Source organism: Apteryx rowi, unplaced genomic scaffold (assembly GCF_003343035.1).
Source record: "Apteryx rowi isolate R43461 unplaced genomic scaffold, aptRow1 scaffold_137, whole genome shotgun sequence".
In the NCBI taxonomy this organism is placed as follows: Eukaryota; Metazoa; Chordata; class Aves; order Apterygiformes; family Apterygidae; genus Apteryx; species Apteryx rowi.
Window position 1 is genome coordinate 1,304,668 of NW_020447608.1, and position 21,828 is coordinate 1,326,495.

Below are 21,828 nucleotides of genomic sequence, written 5' to 3' on the forward strand. Positions count from 1 at the left end.
CGGGCCCGGCGCGGAGGGCCGCGGAGGGGCGGGGCCGCAGGGAGCTCCCGCCTCAGCTCCCAAAATGGCGGCGGCCGGCGCGGTGCGGACGGCTAGCAGGCGCTCTGGGAAGCTCTTTGACATCTTCGTGGCTGAGGTCCCCTGGACGGTGTCGAGCAGTGAGTCCGGGTCCCCCCACCCTTTCCCCCCGGCGCGCGGGGCTGCTGCGGTCCCTGCGGCCGGGAGGGGCCCGCGCGGGGCCTGGGCCGGTCGCGGTCGCTGTGGCTGTCGCGGCGCTGGGCGGCGGCGGCGGCGGGAGCGGAGCGTGGCGGGGAGCCGCCGCGCCGCGGGGCCGTGTAACCAGGTGTGCTTTTCCCCTCCCCAGAGGAGCTCAAGGAGTATTTCTCTCAGTTTGGGTCTGTACAGAGGTGCCAGCTGCCGTTTGTGAGTACCCGCTTCTCTCGCTCCAGACCAATGTTAGCGTTTTATCCGCAAAATAGGAAAGAGCAGCTAGCTGGGGCTGTCCGGTTTCCCAGCAGGAGTGAAGAGATCAGTATTTAAGAGTGTGTCATAAAGCATTTTCGATATTTCTGTAGCGATCGCTTTTTGGAAATCTCTGCTTGTAGTCAAGTCAAAATTGCTGAGTTCTCAACTCTTTAACTCCCTTTCTCACTGGGTGCTTTTTGGTGCCTGCGAGTTGTGGTCCTATTTTAATGATCCCATTGGTTTTGGAAAACTTTTAAAAAGCAAATTCTCTCAGATTCTGTTGTCACTGCCACTTCTGAATTATTAACCTAAACGTGTTTTGAGATTCCCTACTGTGGTGTTATTTTACTTGTGACAAACGATAAAACCTTTATATATCCAGTCTCGCTGGCCTAATGGAGAGGTTCTTGCATTTTATTGATGTGGGTTCACATCCCATACAGAGTGAAAGGCCTCACAGAAACCACATCCACTTTAGGATGCTCCAGAGCTGTTAGCTGTTGCCTCCTAGCTGTTTAAGTTATCCACATTATCAGCATGTTAATTAAGGCTGCTAGTTTCTAGTGCAGTTTCTTAGAGACAGTCAAAAAATAAGTGTTCCCCTTCTACTCTGTTACAGATTATGGGTAACTGCTGACGGAGCAGCTGTTCTCCTGCCTGCCTATATTTCTCCACATTAAGTAATCTTCAGTTAAATTAGGCTCAACATGTGGTGAACTTCAATTAAATTGGATTCAGTATCAGTTCAAGACTAGTTTGGAAATGTAGAAAAATAGGTTGAGACAATCTGGTTATTTTTGAAAACTGAAGTTCAGGACATATTCAGGAGGTTCCTGTCTGCTGTGGTCTGTCTCTTGTGTCTGAAGCACTGTGTTATTCATTGCTGAGGCTGGCAGCTTACTGTAAACCTGCCTTCATCATCAATTAGAGCTAAACTGCTGCACACACTTATGTTTTGTTTTAATGACTGCTTTGGGAGCATTAATCCTTAAAAGTGACAGAGTTGTTTCTGTTACAAATATCTGCCTGTGGCCTAAGACACCCGGATTAAGATCTCACTGGGATACTGAAACAGAGCTGTGTGACTACAGTACCTTGTAGTTTAAGCTTCAGCAGTATGTGGAAACACTGCTAATCATGCCTGAAGTTCAGTGAATTCAGTGGCAGGGCTGTTGTGGTCTCATCTGTACAGCTTGGGATAATAAGCAGTCTGGTAGACCTGGCTCTTTTGCATTGTTCTCCCATTTACTGACAGCTCTCTCTTTGACTGGCAAATTATTTTTAAAAATAATTTTTCCCCTTTCAGTGCAGTTTGTGCTTGTCAACTAGAATTGCAGCTTGCTTTCTTAGTATTTTAAACAGCTGCTTTATCTTGCTGAATCCTTTTCAAGTACTTGGGCGGGCTTATTTTCAAATCAGGCAGCCATTTAAATGTCAGTTCTGTTGTGACTGGCTTAATAGTAGATAATGCCTGCAGTTTGAAACAGCCACCCATGTGTTTCTCCAGTCTTCAAATGTACCTTAAGGTATTAAATTTGTATGATTGCTGGACTCAAATTGAGAGAAAGGGGTGCAAAACAGCCTTTGTTAGGCCACCTCATGTTGTCAGTAAGAATAAATATCTTGAAAAGTGTGAAATAGGCTTCTGAAAAAGCAGGTGTTGTTTTTTCTGATAATTCCTGAATCCTTGCRTTGAATATCTATATGAAATTATAACAGCCTATGTGAATCCATTCTACAGCAACTGAACTATTTTTTCTAAATTGATAATTAGGACAGAGACACAGGCTTTCACAAACGCTATTGCTGGATTAAATTCTCGACTCCAGAAGATGTTCGAAATGTGTTTCAGAAGGACTCCCACATACTTGAGGGTGCCAAGGTAATAGACATGTTAATTCCATTAATAACTCTGCCCTACTAGTTTCAAATGAGGTTAATCACTTTGCCACTTAGTGTGCTTTTAGTGTAGTCTTTTATAACACTTTTGTTTATCCCCCACTCCCAGCTTGACTGCCTTGGCTACGCAACATATCCAGAGCTCAAAACCCTATGATGCTAAGCTAAAAGAACATGAATGTGGCAAAACTGTTCAGGAACTGTTGTGCAGCTAGGTACTATTTCTCAGACAGGTTTCTGCAGGTGGACTCCAACATCTTCTATGTACATTGGGAGGAAAAAAGGGAAGACAAGGAATTTAAACTTAACCTTTAAGCTGTAGTGAAAACAGATAGTTGGTGACAGAGCTATCATTTCTTAAAAGTTCAAGAACAGAACTGTCTGCTTTCATGTGTTCAGGATAGCTTTTAAGTTAGCTTTAGTGTAGCTTTTTTACTTAGAAGGACACTGTCTGTAACATTTTAAACACCAGTAAAGAAAAAATAGGACACTACTTGGAAATCTCAGTGCATTAGTATATTGTATCAAAAGATGGCATACAGCACCAGTTTAAAAATCTTTGGTCTCCTACACATACAAAGTAGTCTGTCACGTTGACAGCATGTTGGCTGGTCTTTAGAACCAAAACTCTATTGTTCAGCTTCATTGCAGCGATTGGAGAGCAAAGTTGTTTTTTTAATCAGAACAGCCACTGCCTTCCAAACACTTGGTACATAGTAGTGTTAAGACAGATAACAAGAAGGATAAAAGGATAGTGCTATATTTGAGGTTGACTGCTGAAAGCTATTAATAAGTTAACAGGTCTCCTGTCAAAACCATTAACAAATTGCTCTAGTATGGTCACTAAATGGGGGTGAGTTACTATGGCAATTTTATTTATAGACTTACACACCTTGCCTTTACAAGAGTTAGACTTACTACATGCTTCAGACCTAGTAATTTGGAAAGAACCTTGAACAAGCAGCAGCTTGCGGCAATGGACACGAGCAATTATTTTCTTTGAATACTCTTCTTTGCAAATACTTAATATCTCTCCAATAAGCAGGTTCCACATTTCAAACACTATGATATTAACATTAAAATGAATTGGCAAGAGACTTCAGGGATGTCTGCAGTACCTTGATTGTGATAAACCTTGACACAGTTCATAGTACTATAGAAATCTTCAGTGGTTGTAGTTACTTCAGCACATCTTCCTAAGAAGAGTTGACCTGTGGGTTACAACAACTGTAGTGCAGCTAATTAGAAGCAGAAATGAAGCAGCTGCATGCTAAATTTAATCATAAAACTGAGAGGCCAGGCAATAGGCTAAGACCTAGTAAATTGAGCTGAAAATAACATAGGATGTTATCTATATGCGGTTTTCAAAATAAGTAGTAAGATTGGTGTAGATGACTTTCTCAAGATTGCTGGAAGTTACTTTGCTGGTTTTTATTCTTGTAGTTGTAAAATAGCTACATTCACTTATCTGCCTGGGGGTCAAGGAGCATCCTTTAACAAGAGAGATGCAAGAGCTAAGAGGATTCTGTATAGTGAAATAAAAAGCAGAAGGCAAGCAGCAGTTAGCCTTCTTCATTTCTTGAAAAAAATGAGTTGCTCTAGGAGCAAAATGTATTAGCACTTCTCCCATTTTATTCTAGGCTAGCCTTAGATAGTTACCTTCTATTAGTTCCACTTGAAATTCCAAGAAGCTTTTAAGATGCATCTTGCTGACACAACTAGCCATTGCTGTGCAAATCATATCCAAACTGCCTGTCAGGATCTTAGCATTTGTGGTTATGGCTCATTAAACTGAACAGGTTATAGACCCATCTGCCTTCCATAAGACTGTTTTAGAGGATAGAAATGAAAAAAATCAAACCTTCCTGCCTAACTAACCTGATTAACTTTCATCTCTTTCAGCTCTCCCTCAGACAGCAGCGAGGTAGAAGACGCATTCAGCCAAAGAAAGAGTCAAAGTGAGCCAGCAGTGGAAGGAGGCTTTATTTCACTAAATGTAAAGAAACTAAAATAAAGATCACTGAGAAACTATGAATGAGTATTTCATTTAAAACAGAATCCAGCTGTTTCCCCTCCTGGTTCAAATAAACTATGGTCACACTAAAGAAACACTGAAATCATAAGATCTCTAGCATCCCTATTACAGCATAAGACAGGGTAATTATGTACAGCAGGGGAGTTTAACATATGCAGTAAAAGCTTTAGCTATCTGCAAAACCTAAAGCTGGAGGAAGGGCTTACATTCTTACCCTGAGATGCTGGGCTACAGAGAATTAGCAAAGTCAGAGCACTTGCTAAAGAATAATTCCCCTGTGAAATGTTTCAGTGGTCTCCATTCCTCCACTTTCCATGGGTAGCTGTCCTATGTAGAAGAATTACTGTGTGTGTGTGTGTATATATATATATATATATATATATATATATATATATCTATCCACACAGCACAGTTGTGAACTGCTTCTTTACGCTGCCATCCCCCTACGCACAACTGTGATAATAAAAATGCCTTTTGCATGAAGTCCAAGCTTGTAGTCCATTTCCTTGCTCCTCAAGAAGAGGAGGCACTTACTCCTTCCTCCTCTTTTTGCCCTCATGCTCGTGTTCTTTAGGGCGGCTGCTATCAGATGGCCGTTTGGAACCACCATGTTGTTTAGCTTCTTCCAGAAACTTGTCCAGACCAAACGGATCCTCCTCAAACTGAACTGGTCCATCTCTACCCCTCCCTCTGGTGTTACGATCTGAGTTAGAAAACTCTTTGTCAGGAACAAATCTGCAGGAGAAGAGATGATACTCAGTTGCTTGGCATTTCAGAGTGCTGGATGAGAGTATTCTTTAATAATTTTCTTACCTATTAGTCTTTATTCGTGCCTCTAAATCATCACCATACATGTCCTTATCCACATTTTTGCTTGGTCTGTAGATGTTCTGGGCCATATCTTTGCCACTTCTCCAAGGCTGGTCGTAAACATTATAAATTTCATCCTCTCCTCCAGCAAAGCCACTGTCCATACCCTGTGAAGGAGAAAGATGAACAACAGTGTAATACAAGTTAGTCTGCAAAACTTCAGCTAATTTACTTCAACATCAAGATACACTTGTAGTGTGATCCAGATTCATAAAGATGATTTACTATCGATTTCAGATGAGTTCAAGCACTTAATTAGGATATATGTATGGTTTTGGGTCTGGGCTTAAGTCCAATCATTACAAGCCTCAGTCAGGGACACTTCTCTTCCAGAAAGCAACAGGAAGAATTACAGGCCATTTGCATTTCAGAATAATGGATCACTTCAGTCCACCTTGCAAGTACAGCTGTCCACAATAGCAAGTGAAAATGATAGGAAAAATGCATATTTGTTGGAACTTCTGGAAAACATGATTTAAGCCGACTGATCCAAATCACACAGAAGCTTATGCAATCTGTGAAAGCAGAAGAAATGCCTGCTTGTTCTCTTCTGATACATCAGCTTTCCCCTCTCTCTGCAAATCTTTCATTGGAGACATGAAAAATTGGGAAGACCGATTGACAAACTGCAGAATTATTCAGGGACTTTTTGAAGCCTAATCTATTCTCTCTCTGAATAATACAAAATAAACAGAAAATAAATGTTGCTGTTAAAAATCCATCTTAAAAGATACAAATAGACAATAATGGGAATGGCAAGTATTTACTTGCTTCTCTCTCATAGCAGATTTCCTTATTCAGTGTATTTATACAGAAGAAGATGGAGTCACTCCAGACTGAAGGCAAAATAGCTTTCTTCCCCTCCCTCCCCCCACCCTCAAAACCCTTTTAATCCAGTTACATATTCAGATTATCCAATTTTTGTTGCAATAGCTATGCCATAAAGGAGATTAACAGTAGTTATGCTGAGTCTCCTTTCAGAGCTCATCCACACCATTCATGAAAAGAGGGTCCCTCCACTTCTTTAGCCATAACCACAAAGGAAAGATGAGCTGCTTGCATGTCCTTCTCTTAGAAAGCTACACAGCTGCAAAAAGGTATTTTTTACCTTACTCTGGCTGAACAGCCTCTGGTCATATTGGACTTCATTGGACGGCCTGGGGTTGGGTACCCCTAGCGCAATAACTTCACTGATATCTCTGTTCTCATTTCTCTGCAACTTCGACCTGCATTAAAAATTAAATTTTATTAAGTCAGTCAGATAAACCATATTTGGTTACATGCTCAACTGCAACCTGATGCTGTATTAGTTACTAACAATTTCCCTTGGGAACCAGAGCTTGACTTTTGCCCTTCCTTACTATGTAACATTTAAAATTCGTCTCCTGGCAAGGGAAACATTTGGGAAAGTTATGTTCAGCTGGGCATGACATTTAAATTTGCTTTCCACTATCTGCAATTTACATCAAGCTGACTTGGTCTAAAATGTCATATTTATTTTTTGCAAGAACCAGTGTAATTATATTCTAGGAAGGCTGAGCAATCTAATTTTAAGATATTAGAGATTTTAAGCCTCCAGAAACCATTTGTGCTCAGAAATCTCATTGGCTTGAACAAACGAGATACTTCAGCCTACGCTTATAAATCTAAGCTCAATTCAAATGAATAGGTTGAATAAACAAAACCACTAATGATATCCCAGTCTCACTGAAGTTATAGGATCCAAGTTTTAACCTTCACTGTCAACATGTTAATTAAATCTGAATATACTGAAGTTCTGATTAAAAAACAAAAAAAMCAAAACACCACTCCTCCATACATATGGAGAATCCTAAGTTTCTTTGGTCAGACATTTTTGGCTGAAGATATTCAAAGCTCAAATTCTCAGAAAAAAAAAAAGAGAGAGAGAGATTACACAATTAAGTGCTAGTATGCTGGCCTCATACCTTCCTAGCAACTAAAGAGTCAAATACCTTTTATACATTCTTTAAGTCTTAAAATTGCAAATCCAAATATTTTCTGCACATAACCAGCAACAGTACTAGAGCTTTTAACCCTTATCAAAGGTACTTCATACAACTGAGTATCTGCACCAGGTATAATTCAGGCACTTGCATCAAGCAAAAAGAAAAAACTCTATGCAAGTTTATCTAATGGGGAAGCCAGTGCCAGTACAGGAATAAAGCAGTTTTCTTTTGCGACTCACCTTTTGTCAGGGGCTGCCCTGGAAAGATTCCTGTCATGCTGTCTCTCTTTGCGCCGGTCATGTCTGATTTCATCTCTCTCTCTAGCTTCTCCATCCTCTGTACAAATATGAGATTACTCATTATATACAAATATTTGAAATTTGAATTAAGTATGCCACAGTCACTGGCACAGTGATTCAATTCAGTATTCATTTACAGAAGAGAAGTGACCCTTAACACTATTTAAATTACTACATTTTATGCAAACTGAACAGAACATAAGGAAAACCATGTCTTTCTTACACTGCAAACAATTAACTGTCTTTGACAAGATAGCTGAGGTAGACATATCCAAAACTATGTTTTCTTAGCTTTCAAGAACTTAGAGTACTTGTTCATCTAGGAAGTAAAACGTGAAAACACCCACAGATCATATCGTACAATATTTATTCCTTTTAATACGTGCTAATATAAAAACATCATTCAAGCACATAGGCATCTCTGTGTGCTGCCAAGAACATTCTGTGACTCAGTATCACAGAATCACCCCAGTTGGAAGAGACCTCAGGAGGTCTCTAGTCCCAACTCCTGCTCAAAACAGGAGTGATGCTGAATTCAGATCAGGTTGCTCAGGGCTTTGCCCACTCAGGTCTTGAAAACCTGCAACGATAGAGACTGCCAACCTCTCTGGGCAACCTGTTCCACTGCTTCTTGTCCTCATGTAAACATAAAGTTGCTCTTTATCTGGAACAATCCTTTCTTAAAAAAAAAAAWTTAGGTTAGAATGGTCCATGAAAGCTGTTAGTTATACTGATCCGATGACATCTCAATTTCTGAACATCCTCCTTTACATATATACACTGACATATAGCTACTGGGTTCAAATTCAGATCCTAGACCCCCATTAACTATGCTAATTCACTGGTTGATCAAGTAAAGACATGAAGAGTGGATGTCATGCTTAGAAATTACAGTCGATATTTAGCTATTATAAGTTCTCAGGTTACTTCTCCCAACCTACACTTTAGAGAGGTTAAAAAAAACAAAAACAAAAACTACCACAGCATCTTAGTAACAAAGAAATGTACCTTTTTCAACATGGGTTTTGATCCCTGCTCTCCTCTCTCTGGCTTTCTGGGCCATTTCTCGGAGCTTCTCTTCATGTTTCTCCTTTTCTTTCTGAGCCATCTTCCTCTCTACCTGAGCACGCATCTCCACAGCCTCACGAGCCTGCATACATAAGACCCCTAGTTAAAACAATACAAAGCTAGCAGCTGGAATGCTTGGGTCTTGGGAGTTGCCCAGTATGCAGAGCAGGAATCAAGTCGTAGAGACAAAAGTTCAAAGCCTGACAACCACAGCAATTAGAGCTGAGAAACAAAAGCCATGAACTCCAATAGGTTAATCCAGGCTGAACCACTGATTCAAAAATCTTGGGGATGTAACCTTATGTTAGCCTAGCAGCCAGACAAACTAAAGAGCTACAACCTATTCACAGTTGATTTTCCCAAGGAAATGAACATACGAATAAGGTGGAACAAACCAGTTTAAACAATCACCTGACCTTTCTGTCAGCAATATAGAGAGCTTCAGCTAGCTTGGCAAAGTTTTCATTAATGTGAACTGTCTGCAGTCCTCTGCCATCTGCAGCCAGGCGCTTGTCTAATGGAATGGTGTAACCCTGGAGTTGAAACAGATAGACAGTTAATCACAGAAACAAGCACTGTGTAATAAAACAAAAAAATCCACAAAACTTGGCCCATCACTAATATGCCTCAATGGAACTGCTTTACATGTATTCCAAATTTGTACTAGACAATACTAGCTTCTCTTTGTTTTTTTTTCCTCTCATCAGGATTATATTTTCCCTTCAAATGGCATCTTAATAAACTGAGAATGATACTTTTTGATCAATAAGCTCCACTCTTTGCTTTGTGTTAAAAAACTACAGACAACAGCTTTCCTAGTCTCTAAGCACTTTTACCATTTGTGCTTATAATTTAACTTCCCTGAACTGTTTTTATACCTATCGAAAGGTTAGATGATCCAAAATGAGAAAATAAGGGGCAAGGCTGTCAGCAAAAGCAAGAGACACTAAATACCAATTTAGGCTTCAGCTTTTGAAAGCAAAAAAGTATTTATAGAAGACATAAGATTCTTTACAGAGAGCTCTACAAAAAGTTTGCTTTGGTTTTAGCATCTGTAACCTAAAATTTGATCTACTAATTAGTGTCAGTCCCAGTTACGCAGCTGTGTTGGGGCAGAAAAAAATAATATCCTAACATGCAGCTTTTCCTTCCTCCGTTTGGAGAGGCTGCCTCAAAACAAGAGTTTGGTAAGTTTGAGAAGAACGATTAGACCAGTCATTGCAGCATATTATAAATTTTCCCTTCTCTCTGAACATTAAAATAAAATAACCACCCCCACCACCACCTACTGATAAAACCAAAGGGACAGCACATACCTGCTCTTACAAGAAATAAAAATAGCTAAGCTAACAAGTGATGAAAATTAATTAGTGCAAGAATGCAAAAAGAAGAACTTTCAGAACTTTCTGGAGATTCAGACTGCAGTATCAAAAAAACAAAAAAACCCCCCAAAACCCACAACACTTTGCTCTCTAAAAATTACCTTTCCCTTTTTCAGTTTAGATGGCTTTACTTTGTGAGCACCAGAGGATTTGGTTTCAGGCTCCACATACCACACTATTATGGGGATTTTATCTAATGCTGTTTCTTCTCTCAAAATATATAATCTCTGCCATGAAGTAATATATTCTCTCTCAGATCTATACTCCTGTCAATTTGACAACCCTAATATGTAGGGAAGAGAAAAACCGAGCTGTACAATTGTGTGTTATCCATGCTGGAAGCAGTCAGTTTACTGAACTCTAGGGGTTTAAAACCAGTGTTATTCAGGCTGTAGATCATTCATAGAGGTCTCACAGCAGGCTGCAATTTTAAGAGGGTGAATTTATGACAACTTAATTACCTTTGCATTTTTCCAGTTTGAAATGCACGGGGGAATTTTCCACTCTTGCTGCTCTTTCACAGTCATCTGATTTGAGAGAGGAAAAAAAGTCATCTTTAGATTTATAGCAAAAAGAAACATGGTTTTATCACAGGCAGCTATGAAACTATTGAGACTAATTAGAGTACAAAGTTCAGGACACTGCTACAAAAACCCCAATCCTTCTTAGCAGTGAGATGTTCATTTGTGTACTGTACCTTTGCTAACACAACTCATGACACAGCTATTCAGCCACCCCCTTTTTGAACTATCATCACAGAACACAACTTAACAGCAAGCTTGTTCACATTTGAACATTTAATAGTTGTTCAGGCTGTGGGAAACTTATGAACCACTACACTCATCTCCCAGAGGGAAGATAACCTTTAAAATACAAACAAGCTCTCTAGTGTTGTCTACAAGCAGCATGAGTGAACCAAGGCTAGAGCCTCAGCCAACTCATCCAAGACATGGACAGCTCCAGAAATGCAGACCTGCATAAAATGTATGAGAATTGTACTTAACCTTTGATGAATTATATGGGGGGGGGGGGGACTCTCAGACCTGCCCAAGCACAAAAGACTGCAGCAAGCACCAAGTTCATCACTTAGTATCACATCAAAAGAACAAGAAGATGATGATGCGTGGAGATGAGATAGATCAAAGTGGAATTTGGGAACCCACCTAGAAGTCAAACCTGAGAACAGCTACTGTTTTTCATACCTTTCTACTGGGAGAGTGCATTACTGGAGCTGGAGGAGAAGGGGGTCCACGTGGAATTTTCTTGTTAATTCTGAACAATTAAAAAAGCAAACACGATCAGCACTTTGTATGGAAATGCACTTCAGAATCTTCTATTTGCCATGAAGAAGTTTTGAATAGTTACTTGAATCTTGGAGGCTCCATGGGGTCCTTCTGCATTTCTACCATCCGAATAACTCTCTGTTTTGCTCCAGAGTTGAAAGCCACACCTTGCTGAGATGGCGTGTACCTGAATAAAATGGTCAAAACATTCAGTTCTCTGCACACAGCCAGACATTCCTTTCCCACCTCAGCTTTCACTCAATTCACTATTCAACTATTCACACCAGTTTAAGACTCTTCCACTGTAGAAGCCAGGAGCAGGTGACTGCACAGAGGATACTGAACTAACACAGAGGATCAACTACACCAGAAAGAATGCATCTTCCCAGGGCTACATTCTCCTGTATTAACCTAGATTCCAAAGTAGGAGAAAGAACAAACTAATAGAGAGACACTAAGCATGTCACAATACTCTTTCCCTATGTTTATGAATCTCTGGGGACCACTTATGGGATATTAAGAACCTCTTCACATACTCAGAATTCATCTCAGGCCAAGTTTAACTCTGCTGTGGAATTCTTCTGTGGTTGCAGCAGAGAATTATTATAAATATGTACCAGCCTCCTAATAATTCCAAATTCTTTCCAATTGCTCATTTTTATTTAAGGGAAGAATCTTGTTACATGGTTTGTTTTGGGGAGAAACTCCCAGTAAAGAGGCTGCTCCCAGGGCAGCAAGATTCCTTGTGCTCCCTGACAAACCAATACTTTGTTGCTGAAAAACAATAACCCCTCAATGTTTCACAACTATTGATATGTTAAGACATCCTCAACACACTTCAAACTAGGTTGTCATTAGTAGATTAATTCAAAATACATAACCTGGTTTCATACTACTTCCAGAAGAACAGAATTTAAGAGAAAGAGCCTTATTCTCAGGAAGTCAAGGAATGTTTTTGTTTTATTTAATTTTATATATAACAGCATCTTATATACAAACCAGCACTACATACCGAATGTACTGTGCAGGAGCTAGTTTGTCAGCTGCTCGAACTGGCATGGCTGCTGCAACTTTTTGAGATACCGATTTTTCCAAGGCTGCTCTTGTCTTCTCTGTGATCTGAAGACAAAAATATCACAGTGTGTATCTCATCAAATATGCAAGACATACAGTGTACCTCAAATAACTAGGCACATCAATGTATACAATACCTCTCTAATTGCTTCCTCATCAGGTCTTTGCAGTTCAGGATCATCGACATTCATAACCTCTTTTGGCACAAGATCTGTGTATTTGCTGTAAATAACCTGAAATACATTATATTTTATTAGTGCTGAAGAATAGGAATAAATAGAAGTATTCCAAAGGAAATGTTTCAGGCCTAGATTATACTTTAGGTACTAATTAGCACTTGTATACAACTCTAAATGCACTGCAATTATACATTTTTAAATGACTTTCATAGAATAGTAAAATAGTCTGGACCCCATTTTACAAATGGAATAATCAAAGTAAAGAAGCAATATGACTAAATATTAAGTAAATCACTGTCAGAGCTGGGATTAGACACCACCATTTCCTGCTTCCCATTCCTACACTCTTCCTTTCTTGGGCTCCCCAAGACATACAGAAAACCCACATTTATACTTCTGTTTTCAAGGATTACTTAGCAGCTAGTTTTCACTAGCTTTAAACCCCAATTTTAAATATAAGCAAAGAACAGTACTAGTTAACTTTATAGGGAAAATATTCTATGGTATTTCATTAATGTTTCACATCAAAGGGTTAAAAGTCATTATAATTATTATTTCAAGTGGAGTAAACTATGTCCAACTATGAAACTGACCTCAGAATAGGCTCAATACTAATTTGGCACACAAGAGCCATTTACTGCTTCTTATCCTTCACTCCTAACATTTCTAATCCTTTAATATCGATAATATTCCAGCATCTGAAAAGTTGAATGATGGACATCTGAGGAATAGTGTTCCTCTAAGGTAATTAACTCCAAGTCCCAAGAATCTTGCTGCAAGAAAAAACAAGTATGCTAAAAGAGCTCAGATTATCCCCAGAGGAAAAAAAAGGGGGGGGGAGGGGGATGGAGGAAGGGTGCTAAGAGATTCTTTCAAAACTACAGTATATTCTATCCTCTCTGAGAGATGTCTGGGATATAAATGAACTACATGAACTAATTAAACCCCCCAAATATTGCACACATATGGGAAGCATCAGCAACATGGATCAGGAACATAGATGAGATTAGACTGAAAATACCAAAATTCTTGTCTCCATCAAAAACTTGATACACTTGCATGTTCTAATTGGAGTCCTTTTTTGAAGCAATACAGAGAGTCAGATGAAAGATACTGCACTGTTACTTTTCTAGATATTTATCTTATTTTAACAGTAATCTTCAGACATTTTATTAATCTAAGATAAAGAGATTAGGACTGTTTGATATTTTAGCATGCCCATTCACTACCCTTTTTCATCTATGAAATTTAAAAGCAAACCATCAGCCTGTGTTTCAGGTATTTCATTTTGATTGCTACTGAAAAGCAGAATCTGAAGTCTAGCCACAAATCAAATCTTCAATTTTTGGTACAACCAGATGATTCCTTCTCTGGCAGAGGCAACCTTCACGGGCAGCAATTAGAAAACTGTATGCCAGCATGCCATCAGAAAGAGAATATTCTTATCTAACTAGCTGCATAAGATACTTTAGCTCATGGTAGGATTTTAGATCAAGAATCTTGATAGGAAGAAGTGTCTTGACAAAAATTGCTTACTTTTTAACACTGAAATCCCTCCCCTCATTGTATTTTATTCTGTACATCCAGTGCTTATCAATCCGATGTGTAAATTAAGAAGCTATTACTAAGCACTGCAGAATAAATGCCTTCCTTTCTAATTTTCTGTTTTTACAGAAAACAGAATGGTTTCTTCATCTGAAGTACATAGCATTTTAGAAGTCACTACAATTAATTGGTTGGAAGTCCGGCAAACATAACACAGATAGAATTGCTGACAAGCTCTCAAACCAAGCTCTTCCGAGAAGTTAAATACATTATGAGTAATGAATACTTTCAATCATTTCAGTTATATTCATGTTCTCTTAGCCAGGCCCATTGCTGTCATATAAGTTCCTTAAACAATGCAACTACTATCTCTCGTGAATGTTTCAGTTTAATTCACTATCTTGAGAGAAAACTGCACATTAGATTTGTGGTTCCTTTTTCTCTACTAGCACCTAAGCCACAGTGTTGGACCAACAAGATGACTCTTGCACAGAAAATCTTTATCATCCTTGCCATAAAAAAGTTATAGGCCTAATAGTACCACTCCTCAATTTCACTCCCTTTTCTGTCCCTGTAAAGACATAATAAGAAATTATGTCTCCTTATTTTCCTAATAAGGAAACTAAGCATCAGTCTCCCCAAAACATCTCAATTATTGATGCTCCAAGTGTTATTTTAGCCTGGCTATTAGTCACATGAGTAGAGACAGTATTGGGAAACTCCATAGCAGCACAACAGCTAACCATACAGCCAGTGATGGAAGTCTTTCACCTAGAGCTACATGGAACTTCATCTATGCATCCACAAAGTCACACATACAGATTCATCTTTACCCACCATATCACATCTAGCAGACTTTCTGCTAGCTCCAAACAGAAGGTTTGTCACACTATCTCAATTATATCAGCATTTTTCGAGGAAAATTCTCCAAAGCAACTATTTTTTAAATGCATAAGGGAACAGATGTAAGAGACACTGCAACAGTGAAAGCTGCTGACAAGCCACTTAGATATAGGGTCTGGGTGATGGAATTGCTGCATCTACAAGAAGGCAGAATACTAAATTGAGCTTCAAAAGAATCCAGAAACTGGAGCAAAAGCAAAGTTTGTTTCTTAACTCAGACCAAACATTAGCTCATGGAATAGTATGAGAAACACTATCTGTTTGCCAGTAGCCTGCTAAATATCTGTTTCTCTTAACTCGATAGAGAGTGAAGAAGTATAAAATGTAGCTCTCATCAAGCTGGAACTTCTGCACGTAATCCTATTTATGCTGTACTATCACAAGTTGTATCTATCGAACTCAACACAGATCACTGAAGAACTGCTCCCTAGGGCACATTTACTAATACTCTCTCAGGTCTCCTGAAAGACAAATCAAGCCATAATATTTCTGCTACTTCCACTTAAGTTGTTTCAAATATCTAATTTTCCCTCAGTTTTACTCCTCCTTGAATCATGATACTTAATCTTTAGTCTCAGCATTTACATCCAACTGGATCCGATCAGAATCAACTTGATCCAGAATACAGAGCTTTTAGAAAAGCCACTCATCTGTTCCATACTGATAGGCAGTCACAAAATAAGAATATTATTATTGCTTCTTTACAGGATGCCACATGGATAAGTTAATGAATGCTGACATAGATATTCATGAATCAAATATGACAAATGTTAACAGCTTTAGTTTAACCTCATTATAACCTTCCTCAGCTTTTTTAAACTACTTTTCAAGCTCTTCTTCCAAGTTTTGCTTGGGACTCCAGAAAGTGCCGCAAAAACCTGTTCTTTGAAGCATTTTCCCAACTATGAGCCAAGTAAGGCAGAGCAATTTCTGAGCTACTAAATAACTTCAGAAGATTAGTAATTTTTTCTTGAGGTCTACCATCATTTCTAGGTCTTTTTCAATATACATAGATCCTGATGTTCAAATCTAAACATTTCCATTATTTGAAAGTTGAAGTTGATTCCACCTGTGAAGAAGTGTTTTGATAAAGCTGTAAAAATTTAGCTATACTGATTTTTTTGTTTCTTATTAGATCTAAAGCTTCCCATAATTAGTATGTTATTTCATGTTTACTTTTCTGCTACAAATCTTTTTTTTTTTTAATCCTTTGGGGTGTGTCAAATTTCTATTTAGTATCAAGTATAATCACAAAATTTTATAAGTGTAATGAATTGTTTGCCAAGGGGAAGATGTTAAAATATTAAAGATACTACATAAAGTATTGATCAAACTCTAGTGACAGTCCTCTCAAAAATACAGCCACTACTATTGTGTCTGTTTTGTCAGATTACTCTCTATCCCCATGACAGCTTGGAGTCTGATCGATTTAAACTCTTTTTCAAAGATACTGCAGTAATTTAAGATCCACAGGATGCGGATATACAAGATGTGACACCTACTTGACACTCAACTGAGTATTAGTTAAATATAAAATCCTGTTGGCATTAACTTTCTATGCCTTCGGAAACTAGGATCAGTTAAACAAAAAAAAAACCCACACCACTGATCTTGTCTGTTAAAACAAGGAAACAAGAAAAATTCTCCAGACACTCTTAGAATGCTCACCCTATTTTTGGTTTGAGAGGCAAAGTTCACCTCGTTTTACTCTTTAGAAAGCTTTCTCTGCATCCTCATTTGCACTAAGGCATGAGGCATGTTACATACCCATAAGCTTCCCAAGGCATCCTATAGTAAAGCAGGAGAAATTGAACTGTTATATTGAAAGTAATTACCTATATACTTCACCTAAAACATCCTTTGTATTTAATTCTCTTTTCAGATTCTCCTCAGTACTACTTAGGGCTCCACAAGATTAAAATGTCATCTTCTCTTCTTTGGAAGGGCTACTGTATACAGGAAATCAAAGCTTGCTCCCATTAAGCTCAATGGAAGTTTTGCCACAGTTTTGAACTAAGCTTAACAGAGGCATTTTGGAGTATAAACACTGGCAATACTTCCYGCTGCAATTAAAAAATAATAATAATAATAATAAAAAAAAAGAGGACACCCCCCCCCAAAATTTTTGAAAACAGACAGAAGCGTCAAACATTATATTAATAAGGCAGAATATGTATTATTCTGGAAGTTAAATTGTATTTTGTGTGCTTCCCCCACCCCGCCTTTGCCACACCAAAATGAGGCACTCTGTGACCAAGCCTGCTTTCAGTTTCTTGCCTTCATTGGAAGGCTAAGGAAGGCTAATAAACTATCAAGAAAGTTTTGTGTAGAGACTTTCATCACTGTTATCTTACCTTTTAATTACAAAATAGAGAAGATCACACAAACACAGCAACTGAGTCCTAGTTCATCTTATTCTCCATGTCCAAGTGTTCATATCTCTCTGATATTTTTCAGCTCTTAAACTTATAAGAAAATAGGACTGCACCTCAAGGAGACAGTCCAGTAGTCTAATGCCAAACCAATGAGTTTAAGTATGCACAGAGTGTATATATGAAGTTTCCCCTGTATACATTCCCAGTCTACACATTTGAAGGAATATTACCTTGTCCTTTGATTGTCCTTGTCGAGCTATTGCATCGTATTTTATTTTCCCTTCTGCATCCACTTGAACTGCCAGAGCATTGGACATTTTCTTCTTTCGGCCCATATCCAATGGATATTGGGCCACATGAATTTCCGGGAAAGCACCCCCATCTCCAAAATCCTACACAAAGGAAAACATTGTGAATGACAGCAAGAAAAAAGAAGACGGTATAAGATTTGCCTGTTTTTTTTCCACTGGGAAATAGAACAAAAGGGTTAATTGGTTCTAACAAAAACAAACAAACAAAAATCAATCATTGCCAGAATGCTCTAGCCACTTTATTATTATAGCTGTTGAAACTTCTTAAAATAAAAGACACTGAAATGCATGGACAAGGTACCTTGCAGGAAAGCATCTAGAACTATTCCTTGCACAAAGTAAGACCCCATATCATTGATTAGAATGTGGAGACACTACAGTGTTACAGACATGATCAAATAGTCAATTCGTATGTGACTTAAGTAATTAGAATTTCAAGAATTTATCTGCTACAATAAGGCAACTGTGGAAGTACTAAAGAGTGTGATTTTTTTAACGAAAATCTCTGCAGGTTATTTGTTGCCTTTCAAACAATAATAAATTGAAGAAAAAATTTTAAAAGCTTTGCATTCCTTTCCAAGCCTGTATCACAGCTTTAAAATGGGACAAATGACAAGCTATCAGATTTCCTTACTTTGACATGCTAATACATTGAAAACTGGGAAAGCACCCATTACCCCAATACTTTCAAAAGGGTTTGCTTCCCCTTTTGTTCAACATGTTGCTGTAAAAGGATTTAATGAAGGAAAAAAAAGAAAGCAGATCATCCTGATTCAGTAACACTGAAGAGACACAGGGAGCTGGTACTCTTCCTAAAATAATTTCAGGCTATAGTTCCAAATGCAGTTCTTCAGATTCTTCAGAGGAAGCATTTGCTTAAGCAGCACCAGCATCTCCTCCTCTTTCTGCTGCAATGGCATAGCTTTTGTAGAGCTTGACAGTGAATCAGATCAATGAAAAAGAATGGTTCCATCTTCAATAGGTTGATTCTCCACCATATCACCAAATAGTTTTCCTAGTGCAACACAGAGTGAACTGAGATCAGAGCAAGTGGCCAGAACAGTTCCTTCCACAGCAGCACACTCATGCTAGCTTAAAGTGCTCACTGAAATACAGGCCCAGTTATTGAAGGTCTTCCACCTGATGTCCCACATTCAACAGTTAGTTATAGAATCAATGTTAAAATATTACCTGGAACAAAGGTTAGTCATTCCTCAGAACTTTTTGCAGAACTCTAGATCTTTTAAGAAAAGGTATTTTCAATAATGCCATCCTGGGATCACTGGACCAAGGTTATGCTTCAGAAACATTTACTACCCTTGAAAAATTTGCATTTATGTAGGTGGACAGGGAAGTCCTTAACAGCCTTTTCAAAACTTGTAGCATTTTGTGGCCCAGCAATGGTGGAAACTGATTGAAAACGTTGATCTAACTTTTTAAGAAGTTCTTAGCTAACACATGGAGAGAATAATACACTAACTTTAGTAACTAAAGAGTTAGTGCCGGGAGAAAATTTAAGTGAATATAGCTCTTAACATCATAAACATTATTAAATGAGCCTACAGAAGAATGTTTATTTTAGAGGAGCATTGGAACTATTTGAAGTCACCTTTTTTAGCACTAATGGATCACCAAGGTACCGTATTGGATCCATCTTTAAAAATATGGGATTCAAACATAAGTATGAGAGTAAGGCGGTTGTTAGGTCATAAAATGATGGCATTTGCGAACAATGGAGGATCATAAAATACTGTATCAAAACCTGAAGAGCATCCTTTGTCCCAAGAACACTAGCTTATGACTGATCATAACAGGTCTCAGACATTATGTTAAGTACCATTTCAAATCTGCAACTTTTTTTTCAAATCTGCAATGAGAAATTGTACCAATGAGAAATCGTACCAAAAGATTTTTGTAATCAGAGTCACTTGCATTTTTTCTTCAAATTTTCAACTCTTCTAGTTGAAATTATGCTAAACAGGCCAGGATCACAGCTAATTACCATCCAAGATTACTGCCCAAGACCCTTTTGCCAGTAACATACTTTAACAATGGCAAATTTTAAAGTTTTCCTCTCAAGTCCAACAAGACTTTCTCCCTCCACGCTACAGCTACCTTTTGTTACCATAAGGTGTCTCTTACATATATCTGTTTACTTATTCCAGCTCTAATCCAGGCCATGTATTTAACAAATAATGATGAAGGTAAAATACAGATGTCTTTCCTGGAGAATCTTTGCATTCAGAGATTATAAAYTGACAGGGCCATAGAACTATTTCCACATTACTGCATAAATATTTCTAAAAGGAAGAGACTGTACAATATACTGCTTACCATAAAACTTTTTAAGTAACACAATGAATTACAACAATTTCCACCAACCCAAGAACATATCCATCAGCTTTGACAGAAGTTCTCCATGTGGTAAGGCTTCATGCAGTTCTTTACGCTACATTCAAGATCTCCAGATCTACACCAAAACCACACTTTTTTTTCATGAACAGAGACACACTACTACAGTGTGAATTTAAACACTTACCTCTAGCATTCGTGGTATCCATCCTTTCCGGTAACCATATGGAGGAGGTTCTCTTCGTGATGACACGAGAGCAGTCTGCCTTGATCTTTGAGCTCTTGCCCTTTCTTCTAGTTCTAGCTGGTCCTGAGACAGCTGCGTTGGAGCTGGTAGAAAACTGCACATTCACAGATACCACCAAATAAAAAGAGACAGTTAATTTTGAGAATTTCTCTCAACAAGAGTCAACCTACACTTGAGTCTCTGATTAGATTATTCTTCTTCTCTATCATTAATCAATACAGGTTTACGAAGCCTGAGCGTTGTGCTCATGAAGCAGAGTGCAGTAACTTCCAAGTTTAAAGGGCCAAAGGCAATTTGTGCTCTGTCAGCGTTGTGGAGGATTTCTATAAAATCTAATGTTAAATTCACCTATATTCACATCTTGTTGGAACAGAAATGTGTCAATGACCATTCTCTAACAGGAGAGTCACAGACCACTATGTACTTTTTCCACTACTATCAGTCAGATAAAAGAAAACATATCCCTAGCTTCAGCGACTCCCCCTTTACTTCTCTCAAAACAAACATCCACGAAGAGATCTATCAACAACCTTCTCCATTGGCACTAGACCCCTGCCAGCCAAAGTCAAGAACTTGAGTCCCAAAGCTGCACTCCTGAAGTTGGTCAGAGAGACACAGCAACTCGTAACAAAGACTTCTCGTTCTCACCAACGGTAAGAATATCCCCACAAAAATCGCACGGATCCGATCACCTCCAGCCGGGGCGGGGGGCTTCTTCCCGCAGACGCACGCGAAAGAGGAGCCCCCTCGCACACAAGGCCGTGCCCGCAGTGCCCAACGCCCCCTCCGGCCAGTGCAGGGCAGGTCCCGGCGGCTCCCCCGTGCCCGGCCCGGCCCGGCCCTCGCCGTCCCCACGGAGCGGCGGCGCCCGACCCACCGCGGCCCGGCCTCCTCACCGGCCGGTGGGCCTGGCGCCACAGGAGTCCGCGGCCCGGCAGCGCGCGGCCCTCTGCGGCGGCTGGAGGCCCGCAGAGCGGCCGGAAAGCCGCAGCAGGCGGGGAGGAGCAGCCCCCCAACCCGGGCAAACCAAACCAGCCAGACACACCTGGTGAGCGCCATCTTGCCGCCTTCGTCGTCTTCTCCAAGCCCAGCCTGGGGGGGGGGGRGGAGCGCACCTGCGCATGCGCCGCGCAACACAATTGGGGGCTGGGACTTGTAGTCTCAGAACTCCGCAAGCGGAGGCGGGGCGGGTTCCCCGCCTCCGTGCGCATGCGTGCTTTCCGCAGTGCTTCCTGGGAGATGTAGTCCCCCGGCAGCGCGGAAGCGTGCTGGGGCGTGCTGCTGCCATGGCGTCGGTCGCGCCAAGGCTGTGAGGGAGTGGCTGTGCGTTCGGGCTGAACGGTCTTTCCCTGAGGGCCTTTGTCTTCTTCAGGGCCAGCTCACGGGGTGCAGGATGGTGGAAGGATCTCCATCTGTGCGGGCTGGTCTCTAGGCCACTGCTGGGCTTGGTGTGGGTCATTAAATGCTACAGCCACCTTGGGGTGTGGCACCGGGCACAAATCTACTACCTGACAGCCCCACTCTGATGAAATCCCCCAACCTCAATCACCGATGGCTCTCATAGTGCACATCTT

The 21,828-nt window shown here is 39.8% G+C and overlaps 2 protein-coding genes across 2 annotated transcripts; one reads left to right on the forward strand and one right to left on the reverse strand.

The window, feature by feature from the left end:
- The first annotated feature begins 22 nt into the window (after positions 1-22).
- SLIRP (SRA stem-loop interacting RNA binding protein) lies at positions 23-4,395 on the forward strand. The gene is made up of 4 exons (XM_026057214.1): positions 23-158; positions 365-423; positions 2,240-2,347; positions 4,267-4,395. Exons 1-4 carry the CDS (start codon positions 65-67, stop codon positions 4,324-4,326), a joined length of 321 nt encoding a protein of 106 aa, XP_025912999.1. The 5' UTR covers positions 23-64; the 3' UTR covers positions 4,327-4,395.
- Positions 4,327-21,405, reverse strand: SNW1 (SNW domain containing 1). Its single transcript, XM_026057211.1, has 14 exons — positions 21,300-21,405; positions 20,195-20,348; positions 17,575-17,736; positions 12,480-12,575; positions 12,281-12,387; positions 11,351-11,455; positions 11,188-11,257; positions 10,447-10,512; positions 9,020-9,136; positions 8,544-8,685; positions 7,476-7,572; positions 6,378-6,495; positions 5,213-5,376; positions 4,327-5,134 (listed from the first exon to the last, which is right to left on the reverse strand). The coding sequence occupies exons 1-14, from the start codon at positions 21,311-21,313 to the stop codon at positions 4,930-4,932; spliced, it is 1,617 nt and encodes a 538-aa protein (XP_025912996.1). The 5' UTR covers positions 21,314-21,405; the 3' UTR covers positions 4,327-4,929.
- Positions 21,406-21,828: the final 423 nt, after the last annotated feature.

Coding starts and splice junctions, on each gene's coding strand:
- SLIRP (XM_026057214.1), top strand. CDS start 65: ATGGCGGCGGCCGGCGCGGTGCGGACGGCTAGCAGGCGCTCTGGGAAG. Junction 159..364: donor CCCCTGGACGGTGTCGAGCA/GTGAGTCCGGGT, acceptor TCCCCTCCCCAG/AGGAGCTCAAGGAGTATTTC. Junction 2,348..4,266: donor ACATACTTGAGGGTGCCAAG/GTAATAGACATG, acceptor CATCTCTTTCAG/CTCTCCCTCAGACAGCAGCG.
- SNW1 (XM_026057211.1), bottom strand. Junction 12,576..17,574: donor AAGGACAATCAAAGGACAAG/GTAATATTCCTT, acceptor AATGTATTTCAG/GTTATTTACAGCAAATACAC. Junction 9,137..10,446: donor CAAACTGGAAAAATGCAAAG/GTAATTAAGTTG, acceptor TTTCAACTCCAG/GGTTACACCATTCCATTAGA.